Source organism: Corvus brachyrhynchos, unplaced genomic scaffold, assembly GCF_000691975.1.
Source record: "Corvus brachyrhynchos isolate BGI_N302 unplaced genomic scaffold, ASM69197v1 scaffold363, whole genome shotgun sequence".
NCBI classification, from domain to species: domain Eukaryota; kingdom Metazoa; phylum Chordata; class Aves; order Passeriformes; family Corvidae; genus Corvus; species Corvus brachyrhynchos.
In genome coordinates, this window is record NW_008237404.1 from 1586237 (window position 1) to 1602730 (window position 16494).

Genomic DNA, 16494 nt, shown 5'->3' on the forward strand with positions numbered 1-16494 from the left:
GGGGCAGAGCGCAGCCAGCAGCCAGGTTTCCCAACCCATGCTTCGGCTGACCCCGCTTGGCCTGGTGAAAAGGAGACATTGTGAAGCAGGGGCCCCTATGCAGTCCACCTTGCAGTTAGTGGAAATCTTCATTGACCTCAGTGGGAGCTGGATTTGATCCTGTGCCTACTTGAGTGTTTTGGCATTGGCTACGGCTCCAAGTGGCTTTTTTTCCCCTGGCTCATTTCTGGTTCTTTTTTTCCCTTCTCTTTCTAAAATGTACTTACCTTTGAGTGGTGTAAAATCAAGACACCTCCATCCATGTCAGTGTAGCTGTGCACTTTTATCTTCTCCCGGTGTCTGTCCTCGTTTCCTCATCCCTTCTACTGTCTGTGTATTGGTTTGCAAGATTTTGGCATTGATTTCCCTCCTTTTTGAGCCATTCTGCTGCTTCTCACAAACACCCTCCATCTCACTTAAACCTCTGCTCTCCAGCGAGTGTAATTACTGACACTGTTTAATCCATCCTCTGCCCTTCTTCCTAAACTTCAAAACAGTCCTTATATTGATTTCTGGCAAATGAAGACCAGGCTTCAGCCCCAGCTGCCAGCAGGGAGCCGACTTCCCCTTCAGGAGGCTCCTGGAGGCCAGCCCTTTGCTGCCTCATCCCAGCCATGCTCCCTTGCTCAGCAGAGCTCATTCCTGTGTTGCACATAGGAAGGAGAGAGCCACCGTGCCCCAGGAGCCAGCACCCACCGTGGACAGAGCACACTCTGTGATCCTCAGCCATGCATCAGCATGTCCTCTGTCCCTAAGGAAAAGGTGCTGGAAGTAACAGCCCTTTTCAGGTGACTGCCAGAGAGAAGGGAGCTGTAGGCTTGGACAGTGGCAGTGGGAAAAACAATGCAGAGGAGGACAAAGGCTGCCTGTAACAGTGCTCGAGCTTCTTGGTGCCCTCCACTCTCCTTGAGTATCCCATGCCTCCAGAGGGATTTGTCTCCTGGGTGGAGAATTAGGATTATATGTAATCTACCTCTGAGGAAAAACCTTTTCCTTTTATATGTGGATTTTTGGATTTTTTTTTCTTTTGGTCACTCTCCATTTGCTTGGAGATGATGTGAGGTTTTTGTGAAATAGTATCAGAAACTGGGGATATTGGTGTCTTGTGAGAGTTACAGGGGAAAGGGCCCAAGCTGTGGGATGCTGTACAGGAGAATCACAGGTGTTTTTTGAATCACAAAAAAACTTACTTCATTTTTTCCAGCAGTAATGTAAATGCTGAGCAAACAGGGTGTGTAATGAGGAAACCCTTTCGAGGGTGGGAGCTGACCTAATGAAAGATGAGAAGTGGGGAGCTGGAGCACAGGACTGCTGCTGCTCTGGGGGCTTGCGAGGGTGAGATTGCCAGTGACACACCTGCTGGTCCCAAGCTCTTACTGGCCTCTTACGTTATCCAGCTGTGCACAGTGGAATGTATTGTGCTTGTTTCCTCACATTATTCCCACTGAAGTTTAAATATGAACCCCCTAAACTGTACTGAAGGTAGAACATGCAGCTTCAGGAAGGCCAGCATTGTTTTCACTCTGCTTTTCAGACACAGGCAATGTCAAAAGAGGAGAAAGTTATAGTATGGAGGGTCAGAGCATTGCTTTCAGAGATGATATCACTATGCTAGTGATAAAAATTTCTCCTATTTTAGTCCTTTTGAATTGTGTACAGCCAGCACAGATAAGAGAGGGAGAAATGGACTATGTAGGCTGTTTTATTAATCATTAATTCAGTTGTTGCCCAACATCCAAACCAGCCCAAATGTGCTTATGGAGAACATTTAATTTTGGAAGCTAAGACTTGTGACCTAAGGCTAGATCCAACTGCTGTAAATGGGACAGAGTGTGTTAGCAGCTGTGTGGAACAGGGCTGTAAAGCCCAGAGTCCCTGGATGATGAGAATGCTGAGCGCTAGGGTGTGACTTTGCTAATACTTTAGAAATGTATCCACAAGAAGAAAAAAGAAAGAGGAAAAAACATTGTGGGAAATTCTTTCCTTCATACATAATATTTTTCTGTTGAATTAAAATTGCCCCTAGTAATGTGTTGATGCCAGTGAAGTATTTCAGCTATAGGAAATGTGAAACCAACTACTGCCTTTCTATGAATTATGAGTCATAAATTGTATGAAAAATATTCAGCTTGCTATAGCTGTTCCCCAAGCAGAACCTCTGACTAATGGAGAAAACGCTGCCATTTTGGAGGGAGTAGGAGGGGTCTGAGTTAAGCAGAGCAAGATGCCAAGGGCCAGCCAAGTGCCAGCGTGTGGCTCTGTGCTAAGTGTGAATTGGTGTCACCTGAGATGATCCTCCCTTGCTAAGTAAACAACTGGAGAGTATGTGACATGTACTTGCCTTGCTCCAGCTGAGGTTCCTGACTGCCAGCCAGTGCCCAGAATTGACCCATGGGAGAGCCATGCACCGGTGCCAACCCCGCTGCCACATCTGCAGCCAGTCAGCCAGGCCAGGGAGGCACAGCCTCCATCTGATTCAGCACCCAGTGGGCAGGTTGCAATGACAGAATTCCCCTAAAAATAGCAGTAAAGTGGCAAGAGAATAGGATACTGACGTTTGCGTGCAAATCCTTGGTGGTGGCATTCATTTCATCCAGCTTCAGCCATCTAAGAGCTGGGAGTTCAGTTCAAATTAGTTCCCTAATCATTTCTCACTAAAGTTTATCTCCTCTTATATCTATTCTATGAACTGCCTTTTGGAGGTGATTATAGAAAGGTCCTCAGCAACTACTTTTGAGTAGGTATCCAACTTTTTGATGGGTAAAGTTCTGTGAGTTAAATTCAACATCAAAGCTCTGGATTTCAGTTTCTTCGTCATTTCAGCAAAGGCCATGCAGCCTCATGAGGATTTGTGAATTTTGCTTTGCAACTGTGCAATGCTAGAGTCATTGTTGAAAGGCGTAAGTGAAAGTATAAACAGACTGCAGGGAGCTGTAGAGCAGGGGTTGCTAACTGTGGTTGTGTTTGAAGTTTAGCTGGAGCCTTCGTATTCTCGTTTTAGTTTTCAGGCCGTGTGTCTGGCACCCATATTAACTTCTCAGTGGTGGATGTGTGCCCAATAAAATACAGCTAAAAAGACTGACGGTGTGACTGACTTTCAGTTCGGGATGCCCAGTCCTTTTCCAAACAAATAGTGGATGATGTCTGAAATACTGAAAACAGCAGTTTTTCTTCCCTATTGACTCTAGTGAGCAGAAATCAAACCCTGCCTAATTAGCTTCTTTGTGGCATCTGTGAAAGAATAAAGTTTTAACTATGTTCAGATGTGACTAAGAGACATACTCTCAAACACTAGCAGCTAAATTTTCATTTCATTTCATCCAGTGTGAAACTATGCTGCCTTTTCCATACCTGATTCAAAGATTGTTTTAAGGGATCTCAAAGGACACATTTTAATTTGAGGCTTCTTTAATTGCCAGACTCTGGGTAGGCTGTGTGTTTTGTTATTTTCTTCTTACAAGTTTTGAGTTGTGTAAGGCATGCAAATGCTTTCAAAATATGAGTCCATTGTGCTTCAGGCAGCTGTGATCTGGTGTTCAAAATGTTCCTATTAATGTAAGAACACTTAACTGCTTTACAACTCACAATCCGGTGCTTGGGGTTTGTCAAGACGTGATTCAATTCTTGTTTGCTTTGTATAGGAGATGGCTGTTCGGGCACTGAAGCAGACAGGGAGCAGGAGTATTGAAGCAGCCCTGGAGTACATCAGTAAGATGAGCTACTTGGATCCTAGAAATGAACAGATAGTACGTGTAATTAAGCAAACCTCACCAGGTAAGCATGAACTTCTTTTTTTTAAATTGTGTTCTTCTTTCTTGCAATAAGCTAGTTTTTAAAGTAGGGTCATAGCTGGGTAGAAGTGTTGGACAGCAGTGTTCCATAGCAGTCCTGTAGGAGATAGTGAAGTGAACCTGGCCTTGCAAGGCCAGCTGGGCTGGAACCTCAGTACAATTCACCTGCTTCCAAAGAGTGGTCTATGTACTCATTCATAGTCTACATTCTCAAATAGAAATCTGTTACTCAAATCCAAATATTCCTTCATCAGACCAGAACAGACTTACTGGTATACAAATCAAGGAGGTGGACATCATAGCTCTCTTGACATCAAGATTATTTGCACAGCTGAATTATGTGTCCCAAAGAAGGGCAGTTATTGCTGCTACTTTCTTTTATGGCCTCTGATAAGGGAAAGCAAAGTCCGCTTGTCCCTAAGGCTCAGCATGAATCCTACTGACAGAGATGACAGATGGGTCTTACGGCTGCCTCCCACTTCCACACCAGAGTACCCATTTTTTCGGATACTTTAGATTGCCACAGCCTCATCAGTGCATCTCACTGTGTCCCAGCAGATGAGCTGTCAGGGGTGTTGTTGTAAGAACAGCCTCAGTAATGCTGGCCTTATGTTATGACAGGAGAAAGAGCTGCCAATTACCGATTTCACTTTAAAGATCTCTGATTCCATTTCAAAACGTTGCATTCTTTATGAAGGTATCTTTTAGTGTGGTGGCAGCCTCTTCAGTGTGCAGAGAGGGTGCATGAACCTGTCTTAATGCCGTGCACATCCCTGTGTGTCTGTAGGCAGCAGGGCTTTTGTGTCAAGGCGAGGAGTCAGCAGCTGTGCTCAGGTGTGCTGCATCTGGTCCAGCTGGGACATGGTGTACTGCAAAAAGCTTGTAATCTAATGTTCAAGCCTGCATGACTGTTCTTACAGGCTTTGTGAAGTCAGGATTTTAAAAGGAAATGGTTTAGGCATAGATGGGCCGAGTCCTGTGATTTGTGAAAGCTAAAGAACCAGAAGAGGAACAAAAACATAACAACAGCACAGAGTCTCCCCTTGTCTTTTTAGCGCAGCCAGTGTTTTATACACCTGCAATTTGTCCTCAGATCAAAGAACTGATGAAAAGTGCCGTTAACATTTCCACTGTAGGAATGTTGCTATCTTGTCTCTGCACATTCTTCAAGCTAAGATTAATATGTTGACACCCTGAAAGATTTTCCTTCCCAACAGATGGAAGATGAGTAATATGAGGGGGTACTTTGTGTCCAACACATTGGAAGGAATACAGGACAAACTGTATGATGCCTTTGTTTAAATGAAGGAGAGGGAAAGAAGGATTTTTGAGAATGATGGAAGAGAGAGATGTAAATAGAAAACAAGTGTGAGCAGGTGGCTCACTGTACAGAAGATGGACTCTGTGATGGCCTAGTAGTTTATAGCAATGTTGACTTTAAGTTATATGGAAAGTCCTTCCAGCAGCTATTTCCTGCCCATTGGTGTTGTACTTAACACCCTGCTCTGTGGCTTCCTCCTGTCTGAGAGCAATGACTGGTAATACTGGTCCAGCTTTAAAAAACAGGCTGTAGAGTAATCTGATGAGTTCATAGTTAGGGAATTTGTGCTTCTATTTTCATGATTTGATAGGACTCCCTGATGATTCCTGGCATGAGCAATATTGTGAGCCAGTAGCTCGTTATCAGTAGGAATACTTGGCACTTATAACTTCAAATGTTCAGAGTGCTTAATTTAGATTTTGAAAGGTGTTTCTATAACACATATTCCCTGTGCCGTGTGCATGTGTGTGGTGTATGTCTGTATGTATAGATGGGTGAGTAATACAAAGTAATTGGTTCACCTGAATTGTTTCCTAACATTCTTCTGTGTTCTTTTTGTAAAGGAAAGGGTATTGTGCCAAATAATGTAACCCGCAGGCCGAGCTTTGAAGGATCAAATGAATCTTTTCCGTCCTACCATCAGATCAGTAATGCAGCCTATGAAGGGACAGGCTTTGGAGCAGAAGGTGCAAATATGCTTACTGAAGTTCCAAGGCCCTACATGGACTATTTAATCTCTACTTCTCAGTCTTCAGCTATGACTGCTCCTGTGCAGCGACCCTCTGGAGTGGGCACTCACAGCACACCAACGAGCCACCAGCAGAAAGCATACCCTGCAAATATGGAGTCTTCTGTGATTAATTATCCAGTGGCTAATCACAGCAGCCAGGCCTTGCAGCTGCAGGCGTCTCATGGCTCCAACAGCCCACATTACAGTAGACAGCACATTATGGTGCAGGGGGAACCTATGGGATATGGTGTTCAGCGGAGTCCATCCTTCCAAAACAAGATGCAGCAGGAGGGAGGATATGCCAATCTCCCAAATAAAGGGGCAGTTGTTCAGAACAATACTGGTCATGCATTTCAGCAGGCACCAGCAAGCCTGTATATCTCGCATTCTCATCACAAGCAGACAAGTCCTTCTTCTCATCAAATGCATGTGATATCCAGAGGTCCAGCCTTTGCTAATGATTTTTCAGACAGTCCACCACAAAATCTATTAACTCCATCTAGAAATAGCCTAAACATGGACCTCTATGACATGAATAATCCTCAAGTTCAGCAGTGGCAGGCAGCAACCCCGTCACGCAGAGATTCTTTACAAAACCCGGGAATAGAAGCATCTCCACGGCAACACGTATCCTTCAGACCTGATGCCACAGTGCCAAGCAGAACAAACTCCTTCAACAACCACCAGCAACAGCCACAAGTGACAGTGTCTATGAGGCAGGTTCCTCCAGGAAAACCTGATCCTTCCATTGCATCTCCAAACACAATCACAGCAGTCACATCTGCTCATATCCTCCAGCCAGTGAAGAGCATGCGAGTGATGAGACCCGAGCCTCAGACTGCAGTGGGACCTTCCCATCCTGGCTGGTTGCCTGCGCAGGCACCGGCTGTGGATGGCTTGGAGATCATGGAGCAGCACGTGCCACCATCTGGAGCAGCTAATGCCTATCAGCTAGATGTGGATTACGGTAACCAGGAACTGCGGTGTCCACCACCACCCTATCCCAAGCATTTGTTACTTCCTGGCACCTCTGAGCAGTTTGATGTCAACTGCTTGTGCATGGGCGTGGAGCAGACTCTGCGTGTGGTCCCCAGTTCAACGAGCAATAAGGCTGAAGAGAGCAACGAGCGAAATGATAAAAACAGCAAGAACACTAAAGCTGAAAAACCAAGCAAGGATAAAAAGCAGATTCAGACATCTCCGGTGCCTGTACGAAAAAATGGCAAAGATGAGGAAAAGCGAGAATCCCGAATAAAGAGCTACTCACCTTTTGCCTTCAAGTTCTACATGGAGCAACATGTAGAGAACGTCATAAAGACCTACCAGCAGAAAATTAATAGAAGGTTACAATTGGAGCAAGAAATGGCAAAAGTAATTCTTATTTTGTTATAGTAAAATCTAATAGGGTCAAATTGATTATTACTATTTTTAATTTGTAAAAAAAATTTTAAAGGCAGAATCCACTAAAGTAGTAGCTATCAGACACCTCCCTATACCAGACTGCATCCACTTAGAAGTGTAGGTGCAGATCTGGGGGGCTGTTTGAAAAACCTGAGATGTGAAATGATATTTCTTCATACCAGAAAAGTAAAATGAAGCAAAATCCCCCCATATTATAGGTAAGAACTTAGAAGGCAGGATTGAGGCTGAGATTATTCTGCCAATACTTTGGCAGCCCTTGCAAAACTCTTTGGTCTAGTTCTTCCTCACTGTTCCATGATTGCTGCTCATTCACCAAAGCTGTGGTTCAGCTTGGCAGTGTAGTCACTGTGCCATATTTTCAGCTGAGTGTGTAATACTTGACTGAAAGTTGTCTGTTGAACACATGTAAGTAATACTGTTGTGCAAGTAACCATATCTGGACCAGCTTGAACTGATTTTGGGACCGTTGCCAGAACTTGTTCTAGAGGCAGGTCTCGGGGAGATGCACTTTGGGTGATAGAACTTCTTTAATGCCTAACTGTAGCTTTTGAATCTAAGCTGACTCTCTGATAGTGCTGCTTAAAACAAAGCTGCCAGGCTCTGATGGTTGGTCTGGCAGTTATGTTTGTAATTTTTATATGTGGAAGAGGAAGAGGGGTTTTTTTCTTCCCAGGCATGACTGGAATATGATTAGTCTACTTTTGCATTAAAGGATAAGCTCTAAGGAAAGCTGTTATTAACACGTAATGGGTAATAATTAACTACCCAATCTTTCCTAGCGCAGTCAGTTTCCAAAGTCAATTAATTTGATGCTCACATTGCACCAGAAAACTCCGGAGTTTGTTTGTTGAGGTTAGAATTAAAAGAATATTCTTGGAAAATCTCTTGAAATGTTGGCATTTTAGTGACAGTTAATAGTTCGTCCTCACTGCAAGTACAGGCTGTATTGTGTTGCTTGAATTTAGTGAATATTTCTGTGAGACTGAGATAGAGAATGATCTCTAGAGAAGTATAACAGCATCTAATTGTGCTAGTTCTTCTCTTCTGACTCTTCAGCTTTCCCTCATTCAGAGATAATTCAGGTACAAACAAAAACAACTCCTTCCCCTAGAAACCTCATCACTGACTGAAAATATGCACGCAGGAGATTTTGGCTATCTGAATATTGCATTATTCTAGAATTAGCAAGAACAGAACACACTTGTCATTTTACCTTAAAAAGGAAACTCTTCTTTTATTATGGATTGATGTACTTACCTTTCATTTTGAAAACAGTATTCCTTGTTTTGGTTTGGCTGTTTCCTTCAGTCTGAAAATTCATCCTACCTGTTCTGCACATTTCTGTAGATTTCCTCCATTCTTTATTCATACAGATTTAATTTTTATACCATGGGGATCTCTTTGCATAGTCTGGCTGCCCACATTCATCTTTAGATACCTAGACTACAGATGTGGAATTAAATCAACCTAAGGTGCAGCCCTTTTTCTAGCCTGCTAATCAGTCGGCTTCAGCCCCCTCCACCCTCCCAGTGGCCCCTTCTCACCAGGCACTGATCTTTCTCTCAAAAGTAGTTCAGTTGATGCCAATTAATTCAGGCTTTTGGAACTGGGGTATGCAGAAAGAAAAGAGCATGCTGCAGTAAGTGAGTTGTCAGAGGAGCCTGGGGATCAGCCTGGGGGTTTCTGCTGGTGGAGGCCACCAGTGGCTCTCAGTAGAGGGCCGGGTACTGAAGTTGGGAGAGTTGACACTCTGCAGGCTCTGTCTTGAAAGGTGAGGAAAATCTGATTGGATACTGCTGCTTCTCTCTTTTCCAGGAGGTTTCTCCCCACAGCCCTGTGAAATGTTACTTGTAGAGCCTCTCTGGAGACAGGAGGTAGACAAGCCAGCTGTTCTACAGCTTGGGTGCAGAGGGAAAATAGTACATTTGGGAGGGAAATAGCACCAGGGTCTGGGTGGCAGTGGCTGAGAAGAGACCAGACCTGAGGATTATATGCACATATTTTGGGAGGGGAAAAAGAGAAGTTTGTAGGACAGATGTTCAGGAGATCTAAAAACTTTGAGAGTGGAGGCTGTATATGGTAGAGGAAAAACCACAATTTCTAAATAAGGTTCCAAGGCACCTGGGAATGTGTAGGTCACAGGCAACTCCTTAATTACAACACAAAACCAAACAAATAGCATCCAAGCTAGGAACTGTTAATGTGAGTTGCAGTAGGGAACCATTTGTGAACAAAGTGAACTGCTGCACATAGGTTTAAGTTTCAGTTTAAATTAAGGTGGGCTTAAGTGCACATATGTGCAGTGGAGTATAGTGGCAAAGTGCACATTTGAAGTGTAAACCAAATCCCATGGTCAGGTTTATGTTGTATTCCCCTGTCTGACATTATTGCCCCATGCCTTCTTGTTCAGCCAAATGAGACAGGCAGACCAATCTCAGATACTGCAAATTCAGGCAAAGTTTGGGCACAGTGAGTTTGCCCTTTTTTCAGAAATACCTCAACAGACAGACAGGAGAGTATATCTCTCATGAATACATCTTTTCTGGTTCTTGGTTAATTTTTCTGAGAAATGTGTTTTGGGAATGCTCATTTATTGTTCTCTTGCTATGAATATAACAGTACTAGCTCTTGTGGTTTGCTTTCCTTTGTAAAGGCTGGCCTCTGTGAAGCAGAACAGGAACAAATGAGGAAAATTCTCTACCAGAAGGAGTCTAACTACAACAGACTTAAAAGGGCCAAAATGGACAAATCTATGTTTGTGAAAATCAAGACTCTGGGTATTGGTGCCTTTGGAGAAGTGTGCCTGGCCTGCAAAGTGGACACCCATGCCCTGTATGCCATGAAGACTCTGCGAAAGAAAGATGTACTGAACCGGAATCAGGTGGCTCATGTCAAAGCAGAGAGAGACATACTTGCTGAGGCAGACAATGAGTGGGTGGTTAAACTCTATTATTCCTTCCAAGATAAAGACAATTTGTACTTTGTGATGGACTACATCCCTGGTGGGGATATGATGAGCCTACTGATTCGGATGGAGGTCTTCCCAGAGCGTCTGGCTAGATTTTATATTGCAGAGCTCACTTTGGCCATAGAGAGTGTGCACAAAATGGGATTTATTCATCGAGACATCAAGCCTGACAACATTCTGATAGACCTAGATGGGCATATCAAACTGACTGACTTTGGACTGTGTACTGGATTCAGGTGGACTCACAATTCAAAATACTATCAGAAAGGTAATATTTTTAGCCTTTTTCTGGGATGTTATTGTGTTATTTGTTTTGAAACAAGCACCTAGTTCTTGGCAGAAGCACCAGATCAGGAAACTCTATAAACAGTCAATGGCAATGAAATGTGCCTGTCTCTCTCTGACTCATTCAGTTAGCTTGTTTCCAGTCCTTTTGTTTCCAATACTGTTCAAAACCCTGTCAGTAATGTGGCAGCAGCAGCAATTTTTCAGTTTATTCTTGTTTGGAGGGTCTCTTTTGGTGGTGAAATGATTTAGTCACAGCTTTGGAGTAGTCCACACATCTTCTGCATGTTCTATTGAGTACTGCTTTCTGTTGACAAAAAGGTCATAAGCAATTGGTGTAGCTGATTTAAGTATACTCCATGGTACTGTATCCCCCATGGGAAGTATACTTCCTTGTGCTGAGACAGAGACATTTTGTTGGACAGTTTGTATGGAAATCCAATTGTGAATGGGAGGGCATAAGAAAATACTTTGGGTTTAAAGTTCAAATGCTGTTCTTCACTGAGAGTAGGAGATGGCTCTAGATCTGGGTAAATACTTCTCTCTTAATGTGTCGTGTTTTATGACCATGAGTGTAAACTTTCTCTCCCATTTGAAAGGGAGCCATATCAGGCAAGACAGCATGGAGCCCAGTGATCTTTGGGATGATGTGTCCAACTGTCGATGTGGAGATAGGCTGAAGACATTGGAACAAAGAGCTAAGAAGCAGCACCAGAGATGTCTGGCCCACTCGTTAGTTGGAACCCCTAATTACATTGCTCCTGAAGTCCTGCTTCGTAAAGGTAGGTAAACCTTTTTCTCCTGTTTCACTTTTTTTTTTTTTTCTTCCTTGAATAAGCTTGCTGCTTTGGAAGGTTGTCATTCTGAAGGCAAGAAACACTTCAGTCAGACTAAGGAGAACTCTCAGTGCTCCAGTGTTTAGCATCACCTCACTGACACTGGGTTTGGCCATACTTTGTGTGTCTGTGTAATGTCCACACTGAGGCCTTTGAGTGAGACTGCTAATAAATGTGTTGGATAATTTTAAGTGATATTTTTCAAGTATAAAGCAGATTATCTGTACTTGAGGAGTACGACTCTGATCCCTATCAAGTTTACACGGACCAGTGAGTAGCCAGCTGATAGGTCTGGATCACTGATTCAGATGGGCCACTTAAGTATGGATGATGTAAACTTGTGGAAATACGTCCTCCACGTTCCCAGCCAGAACCTGTGGAACCCAAGAGAAAGTTTTCCACCATTTACTCTGGACACCCTGCATTCAAAAGCTTAGCTTGAGGAGTTTGGACAGTACTTGGTGACTATCCATGCAGAACTGACATGGTCACTGTAGTAAGGAGATCAGGTGTTCAGACTTGTCTGCAAGCTAGACCCTAAGGCTAATCTGCTCTAACAGAGATTTCACACTGGATCCTACATCATCTGATGACACAAGTTCCATTGAAATCAGTATTTAAATCTTTTTTTGAGACCTTAAACATGTACCTTATTGGTCTTGTCTCAGCAGTTAGGTGATTGAGATTGTTCCTTTGCTTGGAACTTGCTCAGAAAGTCATCTGTGGCTTTCCTCTGTCTGTAGAGCCAGGCTGTGCTTTCCAGCAGCTTTTCAAAGTTGTGGATTCACCTCCACTGAACCTAGGGTGGACATCAGTCACTAAACATTTTTGTTATTCTTTGAGGTCCAGTTTGTGCTGCGTAGCTGTGGGACTGGGCACAAAAAACTCCTTCATTTTTTTTAATGATGCAGTTTCACAATTCACTTTTGTTGAGAATTTAATTTATTCACAAAGGTTCAAGGACAACAGGATTAGGTCTTTACTGACAGCAGTAAAATTTAGGTCAGCAAGAGAAGTCACAAACCTTTTGTGTGAGAAAAGGCAGAAGTTTGTGCTGTATGTTTTAATACTTAATTGCAAGTAGCTCTATACATGTTCTCCTTGACTAGTGGAGGTCAACCCTTTGACTTGTCTTTCAGGATACACTCAGCTCTGTGACTGGTGGAGTGTTGGTGTGATCCTCTTTGAGATGTTAGTGGGACAGCCTCCTTTCCTGGCTCCTACACCCACAGAAACCCAGCTGAAGGTAAGTTGAAGCAAAGTTCCAATCTGTGGTAGCAAAATTTTCCCTTCCCTTCTCTTTCATGCACAGACCTACTCCCCTTTCTTCTGCCAGAGAAAGGAGTAATGGTTAAAAAAGTCTGATTTTAAATTGTTCTGTGCAAGCACATATCCTTTGCCAGTAAATGAAGACACAAAATATCAGACTAGAACTGACTTGTGCAACTGCAGTGATAGGTATTAGTTTTATGAGTCTTCTCAGCAGAATTGTCATTTCTCAAGCACAAGTTCATCCATTTAAATTCCTTAGAGTGCCTATTTAGTACCTGATATGCCAGTGACAGTTGCAGTTGGCAATGTGTTTCAAAGTTGAGCAATATTAGTTCTTTATTAGAAAGGATCTATCTCATCACCACTTTTCCTAGTTTATGTTTTGGAGACAAAGAGAAGTAATTCCTTGAAGTCATTGCACAAAATCATGTGTAAACTGAATATGTTCTCAAATCTGACCATAGGAGCATTCAGGAAGGAATTTGCCTTTTAAAAAAAAAGAATTGCTCCTTTTGTCTGCTAGCCAACAATGTTTTTCTGGTTCATTAGAGTAATTTCTAACAGGCAATGCAATCTGATAATTGGGTTCTTGAAGCTCTGAACTATGCAGACTGTGAGATGACTTGTTACATGTGCACTTCTGTACAGTTCATGTTGGCCATCGGAAGGGTTCTGTTTCCAGATCAGAAGTTCCTTAATACCTTTGTTACCTGCAGGTGATAAATTGGGAAAGCACACTGCACATTCCCTCACAGATCAAGCTGAGCCCTGAGGCAACTGATCTTATCACAAAGCTCTGCTGTGCTGCTGAGGACAGGCTTGGAAGAAATGGAGCAGATGATATTAAAGCCCATTCTTTCTTTCACTCTATGGACTTCTCTACCGATATCCGTAGGCAGCCAGCTCCCTATGTTCCAAAGATCAGCCATCCAATGGACACTTCAAATTTTGATCCAGTTGAGGAAGAAAGTCCTTGGAATGATACTAGTGGTGACAGCACCAGGACCTGGGATCCACTAGCCTCTTCCAACAGCAAACACACAGAACATGCTTTTTACGAGTTTACTTTCCGAAGATTCTTTGATGACAACGGCTATCCGTTCAGGTATCCCAAACCTTCTGGCATGGAAGTTTGCCAGTCTGAGAAGTCTGATGTAGAAGACAAAGGTGTGGTGGATCAGACTGGAGCTTGTCAGCCTGTATATGTGTAAATTATTGTATAGAGTACCAGATAAAACTAATCTCAAATCCAATAGGGCCCTTACCTGATCCTTTAGGAGCTGATCCTGCAGCACTTGGTCAGATGTACCTTCAGCTGAGGCTGGAGACATCCTGGGGAGTAAGAAGCTTGCAGGGCCAGGTCCTAAAGATAGCACTCTTGAAAGTTCAGGTCAGTTCTACTGTAAATAACTTTGTTGATAATTACACTTGAAATCCTGGTCTTCACCAAAATCTGCAAGGCCAGCAGTCTGTCGTTTCTAGGCCTATTTTTATTTGAGGTCAGCATCCCCCTTACTCAGATTAACATTTACAGACTTCTGCAACTGTCAGCGTTATTTTTTAAATGAATAAAGAGCACTTATATTTTGTTTATAGCAGGGTTTTTTTCCTACTAAATTATAGGGATTAACTTTGACAAATCATGCTGCTGTTCTTCTTTTCTACATTTTTATTTTATCCCTAGCACTTACTTCACATTTAGGAAGATGCATTAAGCTGAAGAACATGTGATGAGAGGTCTCTGTGCAATAATGTAAGAAAGATAAAAAAAAAGGAAGAGAAATGAAAAAAAGAAAACTGCTCTCTAATTTTCTAAATTTACTGATGCCATTGTATTCACACCGTGATTTTTGTTTATTATATGTATTTTCCACATTTCAAAATTGTGACGTAACCTTAAAGCTGCTTTATTTCCTTCTGCTTATTGGAGTGTAATAGAAAGTGTGAGCAAGTGGCAACTTGGGTGTGATTTCATTGTCTAGTGTGTGAAGAATGTTGCATGAGCAGTGTTTTTCTATTTGAAATGGCCTTTTCTTGCCATTCACAGGCAGGTCCTGTGGATCCATTTTTCTAAGGGTCTAAAATTAGACCATTTTAAACCGTGTGTTGATAATGTATTGTGTGGATGGTTTCCTCTTATGATTGTATCCAATATTAATTTTGTAAAACAGATTGCAAAGGTTATACCTGAGTAGTGATGTTGTGGTCTGATGTAACAGATGGTTTTAGTAAGCACGTGTCATGGGCACACACGTTTCCCCACCGAGGATCAGCAGCCAGACCATTACAACGGAGCAGATTTCTGGGGAGAGCCTGGATGGGGCTGGCTCAGGCAGGGAGCAGCACAGTGGCCGTGGCTCCAGCTGGCAGAGGCAGCACAGCGTCCAAACCGGAGCATCTCCCAAAGCGGGGCTCCCGTAACACATCGAGGCCCCGGGTGCAGCGAGGCTGAGGCTGAGGCTGGGTGCCTCCAGCTCCATGGACACCTACGGGACCTGGAGGTACGTGGCTTTCCACACATCACATCCCCACACGTAACTGGCTGTGTATCCATTTAGGATCCTAGTGTTTTGGGCACTGACATCGGAAAATGTTGGCATTGTTGGTAGGTCATTCTGTCCCGTTGTCCAGAGGTTAAAATGTTGCTGTGATGGAGCACAATAGGCCTTCATTTCTGTCAAATTATAGGCATACTTTGAAATATCAGTTCTTAACTATGTTAAAATATGCATTTTTTTCTTGTATGTATAAGTGAGAATTATTCAAGATGATATCAGAATACTAAAGATAATTAAGCCATATGTATTTGCATATATATTATATATAACTAAATAAGTAAACACACACAAAAATCCTTAATTCAGATTAGTGTAACAGTCCTATTTAAAGTGATTGACCTAATAACATTTGGGGAAAACACTCCTTTAATGTGTTTTTGCTTTATTTTATTTTTAAATCTGGAGCTTCGTTATTTTTTCCATATATTATTCCACATATTATTCCTTAATGTTTTAGCATATCCTATCCTATCCATTGTTTAGATATCTAAGCAACAACATATGAATTCATCAGCCTAAACTAAACAAAAATGATTGTGTATTTGTTTACATTTGTATGAAAGGAATGTTCTGAGGTATGCAGTGCTTGTGTCGTGACAGTTCATGTAAGATTCAGTATTACTGCTTTTTTATATAGTAATGCCATTTTTTTGTTATTTACATCTATCTGACATTCTTTCATGTGGTAGGTTCTTTCTCAGGAACTCAATTTAACTGTTATTTATTGATATATCATTGCCTTTGAAAGCTTCTACTGGCAGAATTTATTAAAAATCTGAATCAAAATCTACAATGTGTTATGTATTATTCAAACAGACAACTTCTTCGTCCTTTAAGGCAGAAGTTTTAATGGGTTTCTTTTTGTAATGTTATTGATGGGGTTGAGCTACAAACATAAGACCCAAATCTCATTGCTGCATCAGCATTTGATGTGGAATCTCTGGGTACCTTCAGACAATTTCTTCTGTCCTCATGGCCCTTAAGAATAAGGAGCAGGATTCCGGGTAAAACCTCGTCTGGCATGACCAGGTCAGTGGTTGGCATAAAAGTGAACGCAGTCACTTTCTGTGCAGCGGTGGTGCTGCCAGGGCAGCCACAACCCTGACTTGCCCCCTCTGGCTGTTGCCTCTGATTCATTTCTCAAATGTAAATAATTTGCCTGCACATACAGAATCTCTGCAACTAAGCAAAACAAGAGAAACTAGCCCAGAAGGAAACAGGTGCTTCCACCACACGAACATTACTGATTTACAATCTGTGCTACAGGGAACA

General features: G+C 42.5%; 2 protein-coding genes across 3 annotated transcripts in view; both read left to right on the forward strand.

Annotated features, from left to right (window-relative positions):
• Positions 1–16012, forward strand: part of LATS2 (large tumor suppressor kinase 2) — a 45033-nt gene extending 29021 nt beyond the window's left edge. The window contains exons 2-8 of one of the 2 annotated variants that reach the window (XM_017730791.1): positions 3681–3813; positions 5715–7252; positions 9957–10539; positions 11156–11338; positions 12532–12638; positions 13381–13769; positions 14884–16012. In XM_017730791.1, the coding sequence (XP_017586280.1) occupies positions 3681–3813; positions 5715–7252; positions 9957–10539; positions 11156–11338; positions 12532–12638; positions 13381–13769; positions 14884–14893 (2943 nt within the window). In that variant the 3' untranslated portion in view covers positions 14894–16012. Of the gene's footprint in view, positions 1–3680; positions 3814–5714; positions 7253–9956; positions 10540–11155; positions 11339–12531; positions 12639–13380 lie in introns of both variants that reach the window. The other variant, XM_008630987.2, reaches the window with a different exon arrangement.
• Positions 1–16494, forward strand: part of EEF1AKMT1 (eukaryotic translation elongation factor 1 alpha lysine methyltransferase 1) — a 169224-nt gene that overhangs the window by 33360 nt on the left and 119370 nt on the right. The gene's annotated exons all lie outside the window — the stretch shown is intronic.